Below are 24,031 nucleotides of genomic sequence, written 5' to 3'. Positions count from 1 at the left end.
TAATTTGACAAGCAGTGGACTGCAGACGATCACATTATGTATTGCATGTGTTCTGTGTTTGCAGTTTGTGTACCTTGTTGAGAAGGGGCTGCAGCTTAGTCAGAGCGATGACTGTGGCCTCAATCAGCACCTGGCTGTTGTAGTTATCAGGTCCCTTTAAGCAGCACTCCAGCCCCTGTGGAGGCAGAGAAGAAGGAGAGGAGGCATTAGTAGAGCATGAACACTGGAGTGAAAGAGAGAGGGGGTGGGGTGAGAGAGATACAGGAAAGAAAGAAAAGAAAGAAAGAACAAATGAAAGAGAGAAAGAGAGAGGAAATAAAGCGAGAGGGAGAGAGATAGTGTGTAGCGGGGGAGAGATGAAGAGGGAGAGAGATAGTGTGTAGCGGGGGAGAGATGAAGAGGGAGAGAGATAGTGTGTAGCGGGGGAGAGATGAAGAGGGAGAGAGATAGTGTGTAGCGGGGGAGAGATGAAGAGGGAGAGAGATAGTGTGTAGCGGGGGAGAGATGAAGAGGGAGAGAGATAGTGTGTAGCGGGGGAGAGATGAAGAGGGAGAGAGATAGCGTGTAGCGGGGGAGAGATGAAGAGGGAGAGAGATAGCGTGTAGCGGGGGAGAGATGAAGAGGGAGAGAGATAGTGTGTAGCGGGGGAGAGATGAAGAGGGAGAGAGATAGTGTGTAGCGGGGGAGAGATGAAGAGGGAGAGAGATAGTGTGTAGCGGGGGAGATGAAGAGGGAGAGAGATAGTGTGTAGCGGGGGAGAGATGAAGAGGGAAAGAGATAGTGTGTAGCGGGAGAGAGATAGTGTGTAGCGGGGGAGAGATGAAGAGGGAGAGAGTGCATCATAGTATTCATAATGTTAGCTAGAGGATTAGACTCCATTGGATTAGTGAGTTGGTGCACTCACAAACACTTAGCTCTCTGCATAATGCAGATAGAGCCCACAGGCAGCCCAGCCTGGACAGACTGAGCCAGACTAAAATTGGCAGACTGAGCTAAGGAAAGGTAAAATACACTCAACACCACCCCTCAATGTTTGTGTGTGTGTTAATTCTGGAAGATTGAGATGCTCATTCAAACTCAGCGCTCCAACAGCCTGTGTGCATTTCTATGTGTGTGTGTGTGTGTGTGTGCATGTCGACCCACCCGGTCAATGCTGAGCAGGGGGCTGGCCTTGCTAAGAATCCTGATGATCTGTTTGATCTGGCCGTGGGTCACCCTCTTACTGATGCAGCCAAACACCACCAGGGCTCTGGGCTGCAGGGACGGGTTGTACTGGAACGCAAACCTGGTGGAGGACATAAGTGGCATTGGAGATGTGCACAGTAGCGTGTGTATACAGTGCATTCAGAAAGTATTCAGACCCCTTCACTTTTTCCACATTGTTACGTTACAGGCTTATTCTAAAACGGATTCAACCCAAAAAAATCCTCATCAATCTACATTTACATTGACATTTTAGTCATTTAGCAGACGCTCTTATCCAGAGCGACTTACAGGAGCAAGTAGGGTTAAGTGCCTTGCTCAAGGGCACATCGACAGATTTTTCACCTAGTCGGCTCGGGGATTAGAACCAGCGACCTTTCGGTTACTGGCACAACGCTCTTAACCACTAAGCTACCTGCCGCCCCTACACACAATAACCCATAATGACAAAGCGAAAACAGTTTTTTAGAAATGTTTGCAAATGTATTAAAAATAAAAAACAGAAATACATTACTTACATAAGTATTTAGACCCTTTGCTATGAGACTCGAAAGTGAGCTCAGGTGCATCCTGTTTCCATTGATCATCCTTGAGATGTTTCTAAAACTTGATTTGAGTCCACCTGTGGTAAATTCAATTGATTGGACATGATTTAGAAAGGCACACACCTGTCTATATAAGGTCCCACAGTTGACATTGAATGTCAGAGAAAAAACCATGCCATGTCAAAGGAATTGTCCATAGAGCTCCGAGACAGAATTGTGTCGAGGCACAGATCTGGGGAAGGGTACCAAAAATATTCTGCAGAATTGAAGGTCCCCACAGTAGCCTCCATCATTCTTAAATTTAATAAGTTTGGAACCACCAAGACTCTTCCTAGAGCTGGCCAAACTGAGCAAACGGGGGAAAAGGGCCTTGGTCAGGGAGGTGACCAAGAACCCGATGGTCACTGACAAAGCTCCAGAGTTCCTCTGTGGAGATGGGAGAACCTTCCAGAAGGACAACCATCTCTGCAGAACTCCACCAATCAGGCCTTTATGGTAGAGTGGCCAGACGGAAGTCACTTGTCAGTAAAAGGCACATGACAGCCCGCTTGGAGTTTGCCAAAAGGCACCTAAAGGACTCTCAGACCATGAGAAACAAGATTCTCTGGTCTGATGAAACCAAGATTGAACTCTGTGGCCTGAATGACAAGCGTCACATCTGGAGGAAACCAGGCACCGCTCATCACCTGGCCAATACCATCCCTACGGTGAAGCATGGTGGCGGCAGCATCATGCTGTGGGGATGTTTTTCAGCGGCAGGGACTGGGAGACTAGTCGGGATCGAGGGAAAGATGAATGGAGCAAAGTACAGAGTGATCCTTGATGAAAACCTGCTCCAGAGTGCTCAGGATCTCAGACTGGGGCGAAAGTTCACCTTCCAACAGGACAACAACCCTAAGCACACAGCCAAGAAAACGCAGGAGTGGCTTCGGGACAAGTCTCTGAATGTCCTTGAGTGGCTCAGCCAGAGCCCGGACTTGAACCCGATCAAACATCTCTGGAGAGACCTGAAAATAGCTGTGCAGCAACGCTCCCCATCCAGCCTGACAGAGCTTGAGAGGATCTGCAGAGAAGAATGGGAGAAACTCCACAAATACAGGTGTGCCAAGCTTATAGCGTCATACCCAAGAAGATGAGGCTGTAATCGCTGCCAAATGTGCTTCAACAAAGTACTGAGTAAAGGGTCTGATTACGTACGTAAATGTGATATTAAATTTTTTAATTTTTTATACATTTGCACACATTTCTAAAAACCTGTCTTTGCTTTGTCATTATGGGGTATTGTGTGTAGATTAATACTTTTTTAAAATCCATTTTAGAATAAGGCTGTAACGTAACAAAATGTGGAAAAAGTGAAGGGGTCTGAATACTTTCCGAATGCACTTCATTGATAGTGGTCAAAGTGAATGTGTCTCAAAGGAAATCTAACATACTTCTGAGCCAGCTCGGTCCACTGGTCCAGCCATTTGCACGCTGGGATGTCCCTCATGCACGCCTACAGGAGAGGACATATTCAGTCAAACATTGGGATTTTGCTTGTAGTCTGGACGGTATATGGTATAATATATAAAGTAATGTGTGTGTGTGTGTGTGCGCGCGTCTCCCTCACCTCCATGATCTCCAGCAGGGCCTCAGTGACGGTCTCCAGGGAGGAGAGGGCGAAGGTCTCCCTCTCGTAGGAGCCGGGGGAGAAGGAGCGGTCGCGGTAGCTGGAGCGGAAGGCGATGACCGCAGCAGACTTGACCTTACTGATGCCAAACAGCAGGTAGAACTTAGGCAGGGAGAACTCTGTCAGGCTCAGCCTCAGGACCTGCTTGGTCTCCTCTGTAAGAGATCATGACAAGAGGAAAAGATGACTTGTTGCTCTTCTGAAAGAGAAACCCTGAACGGTGATATCTACAGCAAACAGGTCTAAACGAACAGAAATAACAGACATCTACCTCTATTGAAGCAGTTTCATGGTTCACTGCATGCAGTGTTTACATTAGGTCTCTCAATGATATCTTACTTGCAAGGGAGCCTAGTGGCATCCATACACATTAATGACCAGGGAAGGGTATGCCGTTTAACTACAGATGGTATAGAGTCTGCAGGGAAGATGAGGTGTGCTTCCTCACCTCTGAAGTTGAGCTGCGAGCAGGTGCAGAGAGAGTGGATTATGTTGATGACCAGGCCGTGTGTGGAGGCCCGTAGGGACAGGGGGCCAGTGGCCACCAGCAGAGTGACCACGTGGAACAGGTACGGCAGGTGAGCCGCTACGTCCAGAGAGTTGTTGAAGGACAGCATCAGCATGTAGCGGGCCAGGATGGCGATGTCATCCCACATCAGGTGCTGCTCCAGGGTGGGCGTGGGAGACAGGCACGTCTTGTCGATGATCTTACACATCCGGCCAATCACCTGGTCAGAGGGTATGTGGAGATAACCAATCATTATGAGGTATTATAAGGTAGAGTCAGTGATATGACATCATATAGTTTGTGCTTACAGACAATTTTGTACTTAATGATGACTTTAACATCAACAGAATTAATATCTGCCAAGAGCAGCATCTTTTGTTTGTATTTTATTTTAAAAGCGAGCAGTATCCCTAAAAGAACTTCAGATGTATTTTTGGATGTTGGCGTAATAGGAGGCAGAGAGAAGATGGCAGTGATTATATCTGTAAATAAAACACCATTGGCTCAAAACTCGGGTGACAAATAGGCCAAGTGGACCAGACAAAGTCCCCTTTGTCCCAAATAGCTGGCCTGACATGACATCAGTAGTGGCTGGGCTGGCACATGCCAACCAAACAATGTCCACCCTCTTATGGATTAAGTGTAAAATAAGATTACTATATCAGAACACACTGCAAATTATGAATCAAATGTGAAGCTTAAAGTCATTGATTAGTCACTTAAATAGATGTAAATGACTAAGATGGCTGCTGCGACACTTCAACTAAAAGAGCACTGCTGTTCCTTAGCAAAACATCTTCACAATGACGACCATTCACTGCCATGCTTTAGAGTGTCTTCCATAATAGGAGCGAGGGCCTGGCTTACTATTGTCTGCCTGGGCTGTGAGAGTTTGTGTGTGTGTGTTTCTATCTCAGTAAGAGGGACAATTGGGATAAACAGCTCACAGATGACAGAGTTGATGAGTCGGTCAGTTTGGATGATGTGGATAGAAGTCGTAACTAAACTAAATTGGTAAGTATTAATCTATTTAAATGCAAATGTTCTTTGTATGGAGGACTTTTTAGATTAAAAACAGCATTTAATATATTTTGTCTGGGACAAAGTATTTCGATGAGTCTATCTTCGTATCATAGTAAAACTGTCTGCATCATAATATTGATAATACCAAAATATTTATTTGCTTAATCCAAAATTATGATTTATAAAATCCCTCTTGCGATTGTTAGGCCGTGATTAAGATTCTAACAGTGTTGTACTCAAGTATACTTTGAGTTAGTGACATCGTGGAGTTTCTGAGAGGAAAACGGTCTCCGACCAGAGGGTTCATTGAGGACAAGGACAGTGACGTCATCCATGTTGGGACACAGGGCTTGACACAGAGGAGTATTAGCATGAGACAGAGACAAAGAGGAGTGTTCCCAGTGCATCTAGACTGACAGGAAACTGACAGGAAACTGTTAGCAATTTTGCCATTGAAAACTGTTGGCCCAGTTAGCATGTGTTAGCCTGCATAAACTAGCTCAAAGTGTAGATACCCACCTTGCTGGAGACCAGTTTGACGTTCCCTGAGGCCAGAGCCACAGCCGTGTCAGCCATGACCTCAGCCTTGATGGAGCCCAGGCCTCCTGTAGCGCTGGTCTTGATGAAGCTGTCCAACACCACGTCCAGCAGGTCCGTTATCTGAGGGCAGAGGTCACAAGAACACCAGGTCACATACAACCTGGGTTGCATTCAGTGGGGCTAAATGTTAGGGACTGTTCAGAAATAAATACATTGTGTAGAATTGACAGGTCACAAGGTCAGAAACACGGAACTGCCCTTCTCCCCAAAGAGTGCACTTGTTCAGGGCGGCAGGTAGCTTAGTGGGTAAGAGCGTTGTGCCAGTAACCGAAAGGTCGCTGGTTCTAATCCCCGAGCCGACTAGGTGAAAAATCTGTCGATGTGCCCTTAAGCAAGGCACTTAACCCTAATTGCTGATGTAAGTCGCTCTGGATAAGAGCGTCTGCTAAATGACTAAAATGTAAATGTATTCACCACCCCGAATGGATATAAAAGGAATGGGTTGGGTATTAAAAATATGACAGAAATTCTACCATGAGTTTAGAATGTGTCGTTTATTATCTATGGAAAAAGCTATATTCACATGTCTATAGTGCAGTCATCTGAGACAAGCCATGGAACTTTAACAACATAGATAGCTAATGCTATTTAGGAAGAACACTTCAAACCCCAGAGTATTGTCATTTCGATAGCCTCAATAAAAAAAAAACTCAAAAAAGTTTATATTGAAAAACACAGGCTATGATTCGGCATGTTGGAGTCATAAACCATTCCTTGTGCCTATAAAAATGCAATATGTCCCTAACTTCCACATGACTGCCTCCCATCTCTGTATGCCTAAATCTCTGAGAAAGCCAACATGGGCAGTTTGTATTGGGCTTGGAGACATTTAACAGTACATTAAGTAAACATGTGCCCTCTAAGATGAGTGTTTGACTAAAATGTAAATGTAAAAGTCAAACAACTAGTGTGTATGCATATGTGAATGTGTGAGAGCGAGTGTGTGTGTGTGTGCGCGGTGACTCACCTGGCCGAGGCTGCCCCAGATCTTTGCCTGTATAGAGGGGTACATCTGCTTCTCGTTGATGGTCATGGTGATGAGCTTATCCAAGATGGCGCTGACGCGCTGGCGCTTGGCATCGTCATTGTGCTTACAGAACCTCACCAGGTTGAGCAGCCAGGGGGTCATGTATTCTAGACACAGGTGCTTCAGCTCAATACCTAAACACACACACAGAATCAGAGGTTAGATAACACCAGCTCCTCTGTTGTTGCTGCTGTGTGGAGGAGCAGAGGTTGGCGTGTGGATGAATGACATGACACCCGCACTGAGAGCTAAGGGCTCCAGAGCCATGGCTCAATACATACTGATGGATATGGCAATCAAACACAGTCCCCCCAAAACGAATGGCTTTCACATCAACTGGTCAGGACATGTTGACGTGGATCGTTGTGCCTGTCTGTGTGTATGAGTTGGTGTCTGCGTTTGTGTATTGAGAGAAAGTTAGTGTGTCGGTGTGGGTCTGTAAAACAAAGAGTGGGCGAGTGGGTGTGAGTTAGAAAAGAGAGAGTGAGAAGCCATCTTTTGGAATGAATTTCAGTCAACACATTTGTGCGTATGTGTGTTTGTGTGCGTTCGTGCTGTAGACTCACTAGACTTGCTGAAGCCGGAGATGCACTCCTCCAGGAACTCCAGGGTGAGGTGTGGTTCATTGGCGGCCAGCGTCTTGCTGATAGAGACTATGAAGAGGGTGTTATTGGCAGGGATACACAGGCCTGAGGTCTCCAGCAGCTGGCCCTCGATCTTCAGGTTGAAGGTGCAGGTTAAGGCACACAGCAGGTTGTAGGCAGCAGACCTGTGGAAGGGACACGGTTAGCTACTATATTCCATTTCAAATCAGGAAGTTGGTTGAAGAAGTTGCTGTAAATAAATTGTTGTATATTTATTTAGCTACTGCTCATATTTCAGAGAACACGCTACACCAAGACCTCTCCCCCCTACATTTCCCAGAATCCACTAGAAGCTAGCTATGTTGAGTGTCTGACCTGAGGCTGGGGTCGGAGCTGCCCAGGTTGAGCAGGGCGAGGTTCAGCAGGGTGCCCGGCACGTCTTTGGGCCTGATCTTGGTGTGCTGGGGGATGGAGTCTGGCTGCGACAGCTCCCAGCGCGTCCTGATGTGGATGATGGACTGGACGATGGCGTCACACTCCTGGTGCATGAAGGTGAGGGGCGTGCCCTGGTTGGCCATGGTCAGGGTGAACTGGCTCTCGTCCACCAGGCAGATCTCCTCGATCTCAGAGGCATAGTACACATCGTTGAGGAACACCGACTGACCCAGGACACGGGTACGCTCTGCTGACGTCACCTGGACGGCCGTGGAGCCCACCTGGGATAATAGGGAGGGTTGTTGTTGAGAGACAAGTGTGTACATGACAACAATGACAACACAGACCAGCAGTCTCATGCTGCTACACAAAGCTGGACTCGATAACCAATAAATTCAACCTTCCACTTTCCCGTTTGGCAACAAACAAATCTATTCAAATTGATTAAGGCCCAGAGAAGTCAAAAACGTGATTTTCCTGTTTTATATACTGTATATTTCTATACTATGAGGTTGGAAAAAATATTGTAAAATGGGGAAAATGACAATGAAGCCCTTTTAGTGTAAGAGCTGTTTGAAAAGATTGCCAGAAATTTCAGCCTGTTTTGGTGCTCTGGAGTTTTGACCTTCCAAGGTGACATCACCATGCTGTAAATGAGTTAATAGACCAATAAGAAAGATAGTTCCAAACCTCTCTGCCAACAACAGCTAATTTTCAGTTTTCTCCTCCCCACTCAGACCACTCCCAGACAGTCCTATCAAAATTATTGCTTGAGAACCTGCCCTTTGCTAAGAAGCATATCTTCTCTCTCTTTTTGACCATTTTAATTTAAAACAATCACAGTAAGGTACTTAATTGTTACCCAGAAATTATTTGATATTGAGAGAAAAAAACAGCTGCATTGGACCTTTGAGTAAACAATTCTCGCTGTTCCCGCCTGCCCTCCACACTTCCTTGTTCTCCATACCCAGTTTTCCTTGTAGGCTGTTTGAAAGTTAGGGTTAACGCTAGGGTTACACACGGACCAGTGTGCTACTGACCTTGATGGAGACCTTGGTGTCCTTGTGGGCCACTTTGAGGGCGTTGTGGAACACCTTGAGGTCCTCCTCCAGGGCTAGCGTGGCCGCCGGGAGCTTCTGCTGCTCTGCCTCTACGTGCTCCGCCAACCGCGCCGGCGAGTCGATGAACTGCACCCGCTTGCTGCCCTTCAGGCCTGTCAGCAACCTCTCGTGGTACTTGGTGTACTCCCTCACCCACGTGTTGCAGTTGTACACGTAGACCGCCACCACGTTCTCGTAGGCGAAGCCCGGGAACACCACAAACCACTTGGACAAGAAGTCTGTCTTGAAGCGGTTGCTGGGCCCCACGTGGGTCAGGTCCACTACGATCTCGTAGGGCTTGGCGTAGTAAGGCTTCAGGGTCAGCAGCACATGGTAGATTAGAAGGTCTCCGTTGATCTGGCCTGTCTTAAACCTGCGGAAAGAGAAGGGAAGGAGAACTTGAGGATAGGTCTGATGGAAGAGGAGTAGGTAGAAGGTGCACTTCTCAGCCAGCCAGGTCTACCTCTAAAAATTAATAACTTTACCGGTTAAATAAATCCAAAAACACTGGTATTTTCTGGTCTCTGGTTTAGATAGAACAGTCTCAAGGTGGATTCATACAGATAAAAACAGAAATTCATCCCATTCTGAAAGCACTTCATTTGTGCATGAACTTGTTGTGAATGCTCTTTATTGTAGTACTGTACACCATTTCTTTTTTGTTACAGGGCTGAAATAGAGACCTTGGTCTCAGCATGACCCTGTCAAAATAACAGTTAAATTAAAAAATTAAAAAATAATTCAGCTTCTCAGGCCTGGAAATAGTTCATCGCTAGCAGTATTATTAGTATCATTTACTGGTAGCTGGCAGTCTTCGACTGAATTGTAGGCCTATACTAATTTACATACACCCTTCTGTCTCTTTTCTCTTGCAGTATGTGACAGACATCGGTGTGCTACAGCAGTAGAGACTCAAGGAGCCCAGAAATAACCAAGTCAGAAAAAGACTCAGAGGGAGGTGTGTGCATTTCAAGAGGCTTGGGTCGCAGCAGGTGCCTCCTCTGACTCAGACATACACACGCCGCGCCCGTTCCTTATACGGACATATTCCTAGTCCAGTTCACCTTGCCACACACACACACACACTCTACGGCTGTGCCCTTGCCCAGGTAAGTGATGCCCACACAATCTCCAACATAAATTGTACAAAAAAAGTAATGGCCAAATAATATGTGTTTCTGTGGTAAGATTCTGTTTATTTTAAGTGGACATTGCAATGAAAACGAAGATTTGGACACATTTTTACAAAGACGTCTACCTTATTCTGACATTTATTGTACGTAATACGTTCCTGTAAGGTACTGCATAGAACTAACTTGTTATTAAATACTTATTTCTCTCATTAAAATGCAAATCAATTTCTAACATTTTTGACATGCGTTTTTCTAAACTTTGTTGTTGTTATTCTGTCTCTCACTGTTCAAATAAACCTACCATTAAAATTATAGACTGATCATGTCTTTGTCAGTGGGCAAACGTACAAAATCAGCAGGAGATCAAATACTTTATTCCCTCACTGTAGTTTTCCATTATTGTAACCACCTCACATTGGAAGAGGAAGTGTAAACTAACATAGCAACTGTTTATCTGGTTAAACAAAAGGTTAGCCATGTGTTGGCAAAAATGTTGAAGACAAGAAAGCTTACCAGCAGCACTTGCCGTGACCGGTACTTTTTCAAAGCCTATGTCAGACAGTGTAATAAGCTCCAAGGAGTGTAATTTTCTCAATATTATGAGTTGAGAAATAAAGTTGTCATCATTAGAAATAATATATTCTCCTATTATCTACTGTAGGTATGTCATTCAAAATGTTGTTGGTAGGGATATTCATAAAAACATTGGGAGGGGGGGTGTCCACAAATAAATAACTTTACAAAACACCCTGCAATAACTCCACAGACCCCTAGCATATGTAACTCACACAATTTCTATAACTACAGTACCAGTCGAAAGTTTGGACACCTACTCATTCAAGGGTTTTTCTTAATGTTTACATTGTAGAATAATAGTGAAGACATCAAAACTATGAAATAAAACATATGGAATCATGTAGTAACCAAAAGTGTTAAACAAATCAAAATATATTTTATATTTGAGATTCTTCAAATAGCCACCCTTTGCCTTGATGACAGCTTTGCACACTCTTGGCATTCTCTCAACCAGCTTCACCTGGAATGCTTTTCAAACAGTCTTGAAGGAGTTCCCACATATGCTGAGCACTTGTTGGCTGCTTTTCCTTCACTCTGCCGTCCGACTCATCCCAAACCATCTCAATTGGGTTGAGGTCGGGGGATTGTGGAGGCCAGGTCATCTGATGCAGCACTCCATCACTCTCCTTCTTGGTACAATAGCCCTTACACAGCCTGCAGGTGTGTTGGGTCATTGTCCTGTTGAAAAACAAATGATAGCCCCACTAAGCCCAAACCAGATGGGATGGCGTATCGCTGCAGAATGCTGTGGTTGCCATGCTGGTTAAGTGTGCCTTGAATTCTAAATAAATCACAGACAGTGTCACCAGATAAGCACCCCCACACCATAACACCTCCTCCTCCATGCTTTACAGTGGGAAATACACATGCAGAGATCATCCGTTCACCCACACCGCGTCTCACAAAGACACGGCGGTTGGAACCAAAAATCTCAAATTTGGATTCCAGACCAAAGGACACATTTCCACCGGTCTAATGTCCATTGCTCGTGTTTCTTGGCCCAAGCAAGTCTCTTCTTCTTATTGGTGTCCTTTAGTAGTGGTTTCTTTGCAGCAATACGACCATGAAGGCCTGATTCACACAGTCCCCTCTGAACAGTTGATGAACTTATCCTCTGCAGCAGAGGTAACTCTGGGTCTTCCATTCCTGTGGCGGTCCTCATGAGAGCCAGTTTCATCATAGCAATTGTTGGCTTTTGCGACTGCACTTGAAGAAACTTTCAAAAGGTCTTGACATGTTCCGTATTGACTGACCTTCATGTCTTAAAGTAATGATGGACTGTCGTTTTTGCCATAATATGGACTTGGTTTTTTAACAAATATCTTCTGTATACCACCCCTACCTTGTCACAACACAACTGATTGGCTCAAACGCATTAAGGAAAGAAATTCCACAAATTAACTTTTTAAGAAGGCACACCTGTTAATTGAAATGCATTCCAGGTGACTACCTCATGAAGCTGGTTGAGAGAATGACAAGAGTGTGCAAAGCTGTCATCAAGGCAAAGGGTGGCTATTTGAAGAATCTCAAATATAAAATATATTTCGATTTGTTTAACACTTATTTGGTTACTACAGGATTCCATATGTGTTATTTCACAGTTTTGATGTCTTCACTAATATTCTACAATGTACTTTTTTTTTTTTTTTAAGAAAAACCCTTGAATGAGTAGGTGTGTCCAAACTTTTGACTGATAGTGTATATTCAAACATTAACAAAAAGTCACAATACAGAGACTGTTTGCTGGCATGAACAATAAAAGCTATTCTCTTCCTCTAGTACCATTTCAGAGAACCTGAAACATGGAAGGCTCCAGAATCTCTCTCCATCTTCTCTTCTTCCTTCTGATTGGACAAGCTTCACACACCAGCAGTACTCAGCCTCAGACCACTGTGGCCATAGATCCACCTGACCTAAACTCCACTACCCCAGAGGAAAACGGCACAACCCTCCATTACCCCTCCCCAGACACCTCCAGCTCCCCCACGGAGGCCACCCCGGGCTGCCTCATTGAGCGCCAGATGGGCCTCATAGTAGTGGCCTGCGCCGGGGTCCTGGTCCTGTGTCTGCTGGTCTCTACTGTGGTCCTGGCCTGCCAGGTGTGCCGTCTTAGGCGCCAGGCCCGTGCCCCTCACCCCGCCCGCAGTAACATGTACGTGGTGAGTGGCACAGGCTACTGCGACACGGCGCACACCGAGGGGGGTATAGTGGGGCCCTGCGATACCAGCGTCATGTTGGAGGAGGTGCAGGTGGATGGAGAGGAGGATGAAGAGCAGGGGGAAGAAGAGTGGGATGAAAGGGAGGAGCAGGAAAGAGAAGGGGTAAGGAGCCAAACGGGGGATTTGGGAACAACTGGAGAAATGGCCACGCAGATGCAGTGTTCCAGCTCCAGGGATTCGTGTCTGGAAGTCCCCCAGGATCTAGAGAACATGCCCCTAGTGGTGTGAGGAGAGCATTGCATGCACTCCCTCTAGCCTCAGAGAGCCATGACTGGCTTGGAGCTGAACTTCACTCAGCCACAGATATCAACATGCTAGATCAGCTCCAGTCTTGTGCCTCAACAAGTCAAGACCAAGAATATTTGTTATTTTTTCTAAGTACTCCAGCTATATGTAATCAATTTTAGGAGCTTTTACATATTTGCTTTGTAAACTGCATTAATCTGATGTCATTTTCATTTCTATGGAGAACTTTTGAATTGGTGATAGGCTATCGGGAAGGGAAAGGGGAATACCTAGTCAGTTGTACAACTGAATGCATTCAAGACATTAATTTGAAATAATGTGCTACGAACAGCACACTACTGCCAACTGCCCAAGTTATTTACCCTTACTGCAAAGGTTCAGGATCTTTGTATGGGTGGATCATTTACATTTTAGTCATTTAGCAGACGCTCTTATCCAGAGCGACTTACAGGAGCAATTAGGTTAAAGTGCCTTTCTCAAGGGCACATGGCCAGATTTTTCACAGTCGGCTCTGGGATTAGAACCAGTGACCTTTCGGTTACTGGCCCAACGCTCTTAATCGCTAGGCTACGTGCCGCCACATTCAATCATATTAACAGTACACTATGCCAACATCACATAATGGCAGTAGTAGTACTGAGAATATTTGATTAACTACGTGTAAGAAAAGATATTGAGCATATGTAGAAAGTATATTTTGTCGAACATAAGACATGCGTCAAATTGAGATATCTGGTTTTGGACTGGTTGTACACTCACAACTACAATATGTAATAGAATGGAAGCCCCGTCTCTATTAACACTGTTGGCTAAAAGATTCCTTCTCAGCAAACAAGCACTCAAAAATGTTCTCCCATTTATAATTGAATGTGGTCACTTCTCCCCAAGACATTTAATATCAAAATGGTTATTATATGGTGTCCTGTCTAACTGTCGTCTACCTGAACGATCCGGTCCTGTTCCTGTAGAACGTTGGTCTTGTACGTCTATGTCTTGTTTGATGTTTTTTTCTTATTCATCTGAAGTGATTCCATGCACAAATACTATACCAAGGGTAGACTTTGAATATCTTGTTGCCATCCTTGGCTGGGCACAGAGATGGCATTGGGTCTGGCAAGCCTCCTTGCTACATTAATAAGTCTCCTCCTCAACCTTCACGTGTCAGTCGAGCAGTCACAGAACTCCTAACTCTTTTGTTTCCACTCCTCTCTAAGTCTAACTTCTTTTGTCTTTTCTGTAAAAATACAATTTCTGTTTAAATGCCCCAACCCAAATAAATGGCTGTTTTGTAATCATGTGTGAATGAATGGCATTCTTGTTTCGAATCGATGGAGTAAGAACACAATGGTGTTTAGACAACAGCTTCAGAAAAACGGTGGACTGCAATCAGTGCTTGACTTTGACTGAAATAGGTGCCGGTACTCATTTTTGGTGCCGGTACTGTTTATATTTAGGTGCAGGAGCTCCACAATACTTTTGATCTAATATTCTATAAGAGGAACAGGAGCTCAAGCAGTAGAACCTTTTAAAGTGCCGGTACTCAGCTCCAGTGAGCTCCTGCCCAAGTCAAGCACTGACTGCAATAAATACAGGGGGTTGCATGAGTACAACGATAAGTGAAATTATTCCATTAATGTAAAAACAAATATCTTGGCACTAGTTTAATAAGTTCTATTAATATAGTCAATTACAGAAGTGGATGTCATATTTTGATTTCTATCAAGAACATAGCCCCTAGGGCAGTTAAAAAACTAAACAATTGTTTAATTAAAATATTAATAAAAATCTGTGCCCTCGATTAGGTTGACTGAAGATGCTTTATTTTGACACATTACAACACATTAAGAACACCTTCCTAATATTGAGTTGCACCTTTTCCACATTTTGTTGTGTTACAGCCTGAATTTAGAATCGAATATATTGAGCTATTTTGTCATTGGCCTACAAACAATACCCCATTATGTCAAAGTGGAAATATGTTTGTTACATTTTTAATTGTTACAAATTAATTAAAAATGAAAATCTGAAATGTCTTGAGTCAATAAGTATTCAACCCATTTGTTATGGCAAGCCTAAATATGTTCAGGAGTAAACATTTGCTTAACAAGTCACATTATAAATTGTATGGACTCACTCTGTGTGCAATAATGGTGCTTAACCTCTTAAGGATCAGACCCTTCTTTTCAATTTCCGCCTGAAATGACAAACCCAAATCTAACTGCCTGTAGCTCAGGACCTGAAGCAAGGATATTCATATTCTTGATACTATTTGAAAGGAAACACTTGTGGAGATGTGAAATTAATGTAGGAGAACATAACACAATAGATCTGGTAAAAGATCAAAATAAAAATAAACATACAATTTCTATTTTTATTTTTGTTGCATTATCTTTGACATGAAAAAGAAAAGCCATAAATTCAGATAGGAAGCTGGAGGTTTAGATGTTGTCTACAAGAGGGCAACAGTTGATGTGCAAAGTTTCAGACTGATCCCTTCAAGAATGAGGGGGTGTCCCTCACGAGTTTGCCCAAATGTACCCAAGTGGCCTCCAAGTGGCCGAATTGGTAAATTTATTTTTAAGTACATAACTATAGAGGACATACAAAAATGCTATGGTAATAAAATACAAGTTTACACACTCCCAGGAATGTCATACATGATGGATCATTAGCTTCCCTACATAAAAGGTACTAACAGGAGATGCGACGAGAATGCTGATCCAACACAGAAGTGAACTATTTAAGATAAGAGCGAAGTTAGCAGCCATCACTGATCTAAGTGAACACACCACAAACCACAAACAAAGTGAAAAAAAAAGAAGGTCATACATACATACATACATAGATACACATACACACATATATATATATATATATATATATACAGTATTTAGAACACCCTCAGTCCTCTACACAAGATTGTGCTGCTGACTGGAACATGTTCTGGGATTCTTCAGACAACATTGAGGAGTACACCACATCAGTCACTGGCTTCATCAATAAGTGCATCGATGATGTCGTCCCCACAGTGACCGTACGTACATACCCCAACCAGAAGCCATGGATTACAGGAAACATCCGCACTGAGCTAAAGGGTAGAGCTGCCGCTTTCAAGGAACGGGACTCTAACCCGGACGCTTATAAGAAATCCCGCTATGACCTCCGACGAACCATCAAACAGGCAAAGAGTCAATACAGGTCTAAGATTGAATCATACTACACTGGCTCTGACGCTCGTCGGATGTGGCAGGGCTTGAAAACTATTACAGACTACAAAGGGAAGCACAGCCGCGAGCTGCCCAGTGACACAAGCCTACCAGACGAGCTAAACCACTTCTATGCTCGCTTCGAGGCAAGCAACACTGAAGCATGCATGAGAGCACCAGCTGTTCCGGACGACTATGTGATCACGCTCTCCGTAGCCGATGTGAGTAAGACTTTTAAGCAGGTCAACATTCACAAGGCCGCAGGGCCAGACGGATTACCAGGACGTGTACTCCGAGCATGTGCTGACCAACTGGCAAGTGTCTTCACTGACATTTTCAACATGTCCCTGACTGAGTCTGTAATACCAACATGTTTCAAGCAGACCACCATAGTCCCCGTGCCCAAGAACTCTAAGATAACCTGCCTAAATGACTACCGACCCGTGGCACTGACGTCTGTAGCCATGAAGTGCTTTGAAAGACTGGTCATGGCTCACATCAACAGCATAATCCCAGAAACCCTAGACCCACTCCAATTTGCATACCGCCCCAACAGATCCACAGATGATGCAATCTCTATCGCACTCCACACTGCCCTTTCCCACCTGGACAAGAGGAACACCTACGTGAGAATGCTATTCATTGACTACAGCTCAGCATTCAACACCATAGTGCCCTCAAAGCTCATCACTAAGCTAAGGATCCTGGGACTAAACACCTCCCTCTGCAACTGGATCCTGGACTTCCTGACGGGCCGCCCCCAGGTGGTAAGGGTAGGTAACAACACATCTGCCACACTGATCCTCAACACGGGGGCCCCTCAGGGGTGCGTGCTCAGTCCCCTCCTGTACTCTCTGTTCACCCATGACTGCATGGCCAGGCACGACTCCAACACCATCATTAAGTTTGCCGACGACACAACAGTGGTAGGCCTGATCACCGACAACGATGAGACAGCCTATAGGGAGGAGGTCAGAGATCTGGCCGTGTGGTGCCAGGACAACAACCTCTCCCTCAACGTGACCAAGACAAAGGAGATGATTGTGGACTACAGGAAAAAAAAGAGGACTGAGCACGCCCCCATTCTCATCGACGGGGCTGTAGTGGAACAGGTTGAGAGCTTCAAGTTCCTTGGTGTCCACATCACCAACGAACTATCATGGTCCAAACACACCAAGACAGTCGTGAAGAGGGCACGACAAAGCCTATTCCCCCTCAGGAGACTAAAAAGATTTGGCATGGGTCCTCAGATCCTCAAAAAATTCTACAGCTGCACCATCGAGAGCATCCTGACTGGTTGCATCACCGCCTGGTATGGCAACTGCTTGGCCTCTGACCGCAAGGCACTACAGAGGGTAGTGCGTACGGCCCAGTACATCACAGGGGCAAAGCTCCCTGCCATCCAGGACCTCTATACCAGGCGGTGTCAGAGGAAGGCCCTCAAAATTGTCAAAGACTCCAGTCACCCTAGTCATAGACTGTTCTCTCTGCTACCGCACGGCAAGCGGTACCGGAGTGCCAAGTCTAGGTCCAAAAGACTTCTCAACAGCTTCTACCCCCAAGCCATAAGACTCCTGAACAGCTAATCATGGCTACCCGGACTATTTGCACTGCCCCCCCACCCCATACTTTTTACGCTGCTGCTACTCTGTTAAGTATTTATGCATAGTCACTTTAACTCTACCCACATGTACATATTACCTCAACTACCTCAACTAGCCGGTGCCCCCGCACATTGACTATGCAACGGTACCCCCCTGTATATATAGCCTCCCTACTGTCACTTTATTCTATTGTATATATAGCCTCCCTACTGTCACTTTATTTTTACTTCTGCTCTTTTTTTCTCAACACTTTTTTTGTTGTTGTTTTATTCTTACTTTTTTTGTTTAAAATAAATGCACTGTTGGTTAAGGGCTGTAAGTAAGCATTTCACTGTAATGTCTGCACCTGTTGTATTCGGCGCATGTGACCAATAAAATTTGATTTGATTTGATTTGATTTGATTTGATGCCACGTCCCATAGCAGTCTCTTTCTGCTGTAAAGCAGAGGGTAACAGAAAAAGTAAAGCAAGTGATGGGAGATTTCTTGTGAAGACACATGGGTGACTTCATACTAAACATTATATAGCTCCCTCATTCATACACCTTATGGAACAGCGGGGACTGTGAAGCAACACAAACATAGGCACAGACACATGCATACAAACACACACACAATAACATACGTACTATACACATGGATATTGTACTGTAGATATGTGGTAGTGGTGGAGTAGGGGCCTGAGGGAACAAAGTGTTTTGTGAAATCTGAATGTACTGTAATGTTTTTAAAATTGTATAAACTGCTTTAATTTTGCTGGACCCCACGAAGAGTAGCTAAAGGGATCCATAATTATTACAAATACAAATATGACTCCCTGCTGTTCAATTTTGGCCCTGAGGCACATTCACGTCTTTCCTTCTTAATGCGTTTGAGCCAATCAGTTGTAGGGGGGGTATACAGAAGATTGCCCTATTTGGTAAAAGACCAAGTCCACATTATGTCAAGAACAGCTCAAATAAGCAAAGAGAAACGACAGTCCATCATTAGTTTAAGACATGAAGGTCAGTCAATACAGAATATTTCAATAACATTGAAAGTTTCTTCAAGTAGAGTCGCAAGAACCATCAAGCACTATGATGAAACTGGCTCTCATGCCACAGGAATGGAAGACCCAGAGTTACCTCTGTTGCAGAGGATAAGTTCATTAGAGTTACTAGCCTCAGAAATTGTAGCCCAAATAAATGCTTCACAGAGTTCAAGTAACAGACACATCTCAACATCAACTGTTCAGATGTGACTGTGTGAATCAGGCCTTCGTGGTCGAATTGCTGCAAAGAAACCACTACTAAAGGACACCAATAATAAGAAGAGACCTGCTTGGGCCAAGAAACACGAGCAATGGACATTAGACCGGTGGAAATGTGTCCTTTGGTCTGGAGTCCAAATTGGAGATTTTTGGTTCCAACAGCCGTGTCTTTGTGAGACGCGATGTGGGTGAACGGATGATCTCCGCATGTGTAGTTCCCACCGTAAAGCATGGAGGAGGAGGTGTTATGGTGTGGGGGTGCTTTGCTGGTGACACTGATTTATTTAGAATTCAAGGCACACTTAACCAGCATGGCTACCACAGCATTCTGCAGCGATAAGCCATCCCATCTGGTTTGTTTTTCAACAGGGCAATGACCCAACACACCTGCAGGCTGTGTAAGGGCTATTGTACCAAGAAGGAGAGTGATGGAGTGCTGCATCAGATGACCTGGCCTCCACAATCCCCCGACCTCAACCCAATTGAGATGGTTTGGGATGAGTCGGACCGCAGAGAGAAGGAAAAGCAGCCTTCAAGACTGTTGGAAAAGCATTCCAGGTGAAGCTGGTTGACAGAATGCCAAGAGTGTGCAAAGCTGTCATCAAGGCAAAGGGTGGCTATTTGAAGAAACTCAAATATAAAATATATTTTGATTTGCTTAACACTTTTTTGGTTACTACATGATTCCATGTGTTAATTCATAGTTTTGATGTCTTCACTATTATTCTACAATGTAGAAAATAGTAAAAATAAAGAAAAACCCTGGAATGAGTAGGTGTGTCCAAACTTTTGACTGGTACTGTACCTGATAAGAGAAATGTAGGCTTGATATTGTTGACGTGTGAAAGAAAGGAGAGCAAAGAAAGACATGTTCAACAATTCAACTCAAAATAAACCATGCTGTGTTTTACTTTTTACTGTGCATCTTATTTCTATTGAGAGTTTTAAACCAAAAGCACAAATACACCAAACAAACACATGACTGTATAATTGAACTGAATGAGTGGTAGCGACAACTGAAACGCTTCCCATGTAACATGCTTCAGCAGCAAGGTAGCCAACTACTTTCACACCACCTCCGCAGGAGTGATAGGCAGCTATTTATTCAACAGAACCTTCCCAGAATACAACATTGAGTACCGTCTGTAACAAACTATATGACAAAAACTAAACTATCTCAGAGTGCATATTAAAATTTAATGTGTACATCTTTGCATTGAAACATCTGGTGTTTAAATCACAAACCACTCTTCTTCCATCACTGTGGACTTTGCTCTGTTAAAAAAACAGGGTGTAATTTGTCATCAGACTTCAGTTTCACAGCTCTCACTTCCTGTCAAGTGAGGCAAGAGAAGGTTCTGTATTCTACCAGGCTGGGTCATCGCAGCCCTCTACAGCGGCTGCTTGCTGGGCTTCATGTACACCAAACTATCGTGACTGAGACACACCAACTCATACAAGAATTCTGCTTTTTGTGAACTTGTCGAAGGTTAAGGAAAGCCAGGATTCTAGGGTTAAATCCTGTGTAGGCTCTGGTGAGTACAACAGACTTTAGGGTGGGTAATGTAAATATAAATGGGTTATTGCGGGATCTGTGGCTCTAATGAGGACATGTATGATATGCCAGAGAATGTGCAAGCAGTTTAGAACAAAAACCGTTGAAATACATACTTTCAAAAGAGTTGTTTGTGGGAGGTGGGAGTTTTACTGGTAAGCAGGAGATAAAATGCACATTATACAAACACTATCACTAATGTAAGCTAATCAATACTGATTGGACAAAAACATCCTAATGTGAAACATTTAATGGCCTTAATTCTTAGAAAGAAATGGGACAAAACCAGAAAATATTGTTAGATTCCCCAGAAAACATTCTGATCTATCGTATTAATAGATCACATTTACCCTTCATCTTCTAAGCCTACTTTGAATTGTAGTTTGAGGAAGGAAATGACAAAAGTGGCGATCACATTTCACCACGTAGCCCTTTATGCTGAAATGTTGCTTGTTTCCTCATGATACAGCGTGTTATTGATACTGTAATGACACAGTTGCTTTTATTCTTTTCATCAGTCAGTCATCAGGACACAGCAGCATTCAGAGGATAACAGGAAACAGCAATGGAGGGAAAGAGTATTGTTATTGTGTCATTTCTGTGGATGCTGCCACTGGGACTGAATGGCACAGTGACACTTCAGCCTAACCACCACTCTACCAACTTCAGGAGCAGTGAGGTTAATGCAACTTCAGACAATAAAGTTTCACCCTTAGAAATGGCACAAGAGCACCTCAACAATGCACTGGATGAAGGACACCATAGCACCGTAGCACCTTCAGTTGAGTTGAAGCTCACAGTGAAGAGTGAACCACAGACTTCAGAACAGGTGTCGACCAGATACATTCTCAGCTCGGATCGGCCTTCAATCCAGCCTTTGAGTACGAGCACAAAGAGGAACTCCCAGTCACCTCAGGACCGCCAAACAACCAGATATAAAAACAACTCCACGGTGAAGATCACAGCAGATGGAGCCGAGGAAACTTCACCCACTATGTGGAATCAACCTCTGTTAAGGCGAGTTACACCCTCCAGCAAGGATGAAGTAAGTTCAACAGCATCACCTAGACCTTCTGTGTTGTCCACTCAAACAACCTCACCGACACCAAATCAACCAACAGAGCCTACTTCATCCAATCTTCCGACGTCGCAGTCCAACGACTCCACAGAGAGGTACCGACCCACGCCAACTGGTGTTGGATTTGGAGTGACACCGACTAGAGCGGAATTTACTTTGAACACAGGTGGGGAGGCTCAACCGCCCAGCACCCCCTCCCAGGCCCCAGTCACAAGCAGGAGATCAACCCCTTCACACCCCACTGAAAGAGGTCCAACAGGCCCATCTGAGCTGCCTAGTGTTGCCACTTCACCCACTACCCTACCTCCCTCTACAGCCATGACCAAATCTTCAACCCACGTCTCAACTCCATTGACGTCGACCCAGCCTGCCAAGACCCTTGCCACCACTGCAGCCTCTGTTACTGCTAGTATTGCCGTTACTAGCACCACGGGCCAATCCACACCAATTGTCCTCACTGAAAAACAAGTCGCCGCTGCCACCACCACGGCAAAAAAGAAACCAATGCCTCCTCTGACAAAAACTGCAAACAAAGATGAGAGCAAAAAGACGGGGAACCATGGCACAGTGGTGGCTGTGCTGATTGGTGGGACGCTGGTTCTGATGCTGGTAGGTTTCGGGGTCATCTTCGTGAGGAAGCGCATACAGCAGAGGATGCAGCTGCAGAATACAACCTGGGCCGGCCCCTCTCCGTTACTGGACGGTGGAGTCCAGTCTGAACTGGGTAATGATGATAGCAGTGACGTCCACCTGAGGGGCTCCAATCGGATCTCCTCCTCTGGCTTCCTGTCTCAGCGGCTCTCCATGAGGTTGTCTCTGCTCCAAGAAACTGACAAGGAATTCCTGATGGGTGAGATTCCGGCAGGAAGTACATTCGGAAGAGAGACGGTTTCAGATGATGTTAACCCGAGCAATGGGACTGCTGCGGTGAACAAAGAAAAGACCCAGACTGAAGAGGTGCAACTTCCGGACAACTCCTCATCTCCTCCTCCACCGACGTCTTCAGAGACCACTGCCACAGCACCCACCCATGACCATCAGCCTCCTTGCAAGGTTGTTGATCTGGGGCCAGACAATGCTCCCAATTGCTCTTCCTCTCCCTCTCGTATGCCACCAGATATCCCAGAAGCTGTTCCTCCACCACTGTTGGATGTTTACCTGCGTCCCCCCTCAGACCAGGCCAGCCCCCCTCCACCAGAGAGCACAGACTACCTTTACCCGTCTCCAAGCAGTGACAGATAGCAACACACAGGAAACCCACTCTCCTCCCCCTCCACCCAACAAAGGAAACCACTCACACCAAAAAACGTATCTCTAACTGATGCTTATAAGCGTTTCGCTTCCTCTATCTATACCTCTTATCTGATTAAACATTCCATGAAATGGATTTTCAACTAGGCCTATAGCCTGCCTGCCTGCCTGCGTGTGGCAAGTGAACATTCTTAGAGCATAAGTCCAGTCACTGCAAAAATCTACCCAGGCTGAAACATTCAATGGGCAAAATGGTGAGAGAGGAAGTTCTAAAAAAGAAATGAAACGAGAGGGTGAATTACATAATTAAACTGAGGAACGATAGATAGAAAGGGATGGCATGAATGTGAAAATGAGAGAAAGAGTGAGCAAGGAGTTAGTCTCTCAGTGGGGCTGTCCCGACACCGTTAGTGAGTGAGTTACTGCAGTGTTGCAGTCGCTCCCAGTGTATTTCAGAGCTGTGCAGCAGTACACTAACAGTAGAGCGAGTGGACAGGCCACAGACACAGAAAGAGGGAAATGTCAGACCCACAAATAGTGCCTCAATCCCTCATCTGAACAGAAACCACAAAACAATAAGATGGAAAGCAACAACCACACCCACACACAATCATTTCCATCTACACATTCTTAACTGTCAACAAATGAGAGTTGTGAAATGCTCATTGTTCATCAATCATGTATTTATGCAATAAATCCACTGATGGTAAATACTGGTGTGAATTTGTGTACTACATTAGCCTCATACAGTTAGGCAGACTACAGGCTCATTGGTTAACGCCAGGCTATAATTAATTCTGCTGGGTGGTGATTGAGGAGAAAGCATCATCCGCCTACACCACAAGCCACTGTCCCCCACTCCACCCGCCCCTGCCGCCCAGATGCCAGCCACGGCACCTGCTTTATCCCTCCCAATAAAGAGCGTCGCCTGAAAGATACAGCTATCATAAATCCAAAACCCTGTCCGCCTTCCCTTCCCTCTCACCACCCTCCTACTACTCGAATTCACAGCTTCTTCCAGACACATTCTCCAGCTGAGTACTAAAAGGGGAAATGTTTCTATTGAAGAATGATTGCAGAAATCCCTGTGCTGATACTGCGGCAGATAAGCAAGAAAAGTGAGAGAGGAAGAGGAAGAGAGAGAGGAAACAGCATGAGAAGTAGCTAAACTTGAGACTATTTTCAGTCCTGTTTCACTCTTACTCTTTTCACATCTGCAGT

General features: G+C 44.8%; 3 protein-coding genes across 5 annotated transcripts in view; 2 read left to right on the top strand and 1 right to left on the bottom strand.

The window, feature by feature from the left end:
* Positions 1–24,031, bottom strand: part of LOC311105590 (neurofibromin-like) — a 91,531-nt gene that overhangs the window by 15,803 nt on the left and 51,697 nt on the right. For all 3 annotated transcript variants that reach the window (XM_084147782.1, XM_084147783.1, XM_084147784.1), the window contains 10 exons: positions 8,635–9,067; positions 7,535–7,875; positions 7,142–7,344; positions 6,516–6,709; positions 5,468–5,608; positions 3,866–4,145; positions 3,358–3,572; positions 3,182–3,243; positions 1,144–1,285; positions 74–175 (listed from right to left, as the gene is read on the bottom strand). In XM_084147782.1, the coding sequence (XP_084003908.1) occupies positions 74–175; positions 1,144–1,285; positions 3,182–3,243; positions 3,358–3,572; positions 3,866–4,145; positions 5,468–5,608; positions 6,516–6,709; positions 7,142–7,344; positions 7,535–7,875; positions 8,635–9,067 (2,113 nt within the window). The remainder of the gene's footprint in view (positions 1–73; positions 176–1,143; positions 1,286–3,181; positions 3,244–3,357; positions 3,573–3,865; positions 4,146–5,467; positions 5,609–6,515; positions 6,710–7,141; positions 7,345–7,534; positions 7,876–8,634; positions 9,068–24,031) is intronic.
* LOC311105591 (uncharacterized protein) lies at positions 4,871–14,160 on the top strand. Its single transcript, XM_084147785.1, has 3 exons — positions 4,871–4,939; positions 9,570–9,803; positions 12,183–14,160. The coding sequence occupies exon 3, from the start codon at positions 12,206–12,208 to the stop codon at positions 12,848–12,850; it is 645 nt and encodes a 214-aa protein (XP_084003911.1). The 5' UTR covers positions 4,871–4,939; positions 9,570–9,803; positions 12,183–12,205; the 3' UTR covers positions 12,851–14,160.
* On the top strand, positions 20,297–23,518 carry evi2b (ecotropic viral integration site 2B). The gene is made up of 2 exons (XM_084147703.1): positions 20,297–20,461; positions 21,000–23,518. Exon 2 carries the CDS (start codon positions 21,047–21,049, stop codon positions 22,799–22,801), a length of 1,755 nt encoding a protein of 584 aa, XP_084003829.1. The 5' UTR covers positions 20,297–20,461; positions 21,000–21,046; the 3' UTR covers positions 22,802–23,518.

Source organism: Coregonus lavaretus, assembly GCF_964263955.1.
Source record: "Coregonus lavaretus genome assembly, chromosome: 30".
Classification (NCBI taxonomy): domain Eukaryota; kingdom Metazoa; phylum Chordata; class Actinopteri; order Salmoniformes; family Salmonidae; genus Coregonus; species Coregonus lavaretus.
Note: the sequence above shows the minus strand (reverse complement) of the source record. Positions and strands in the feature narration are given on the sequence as shown.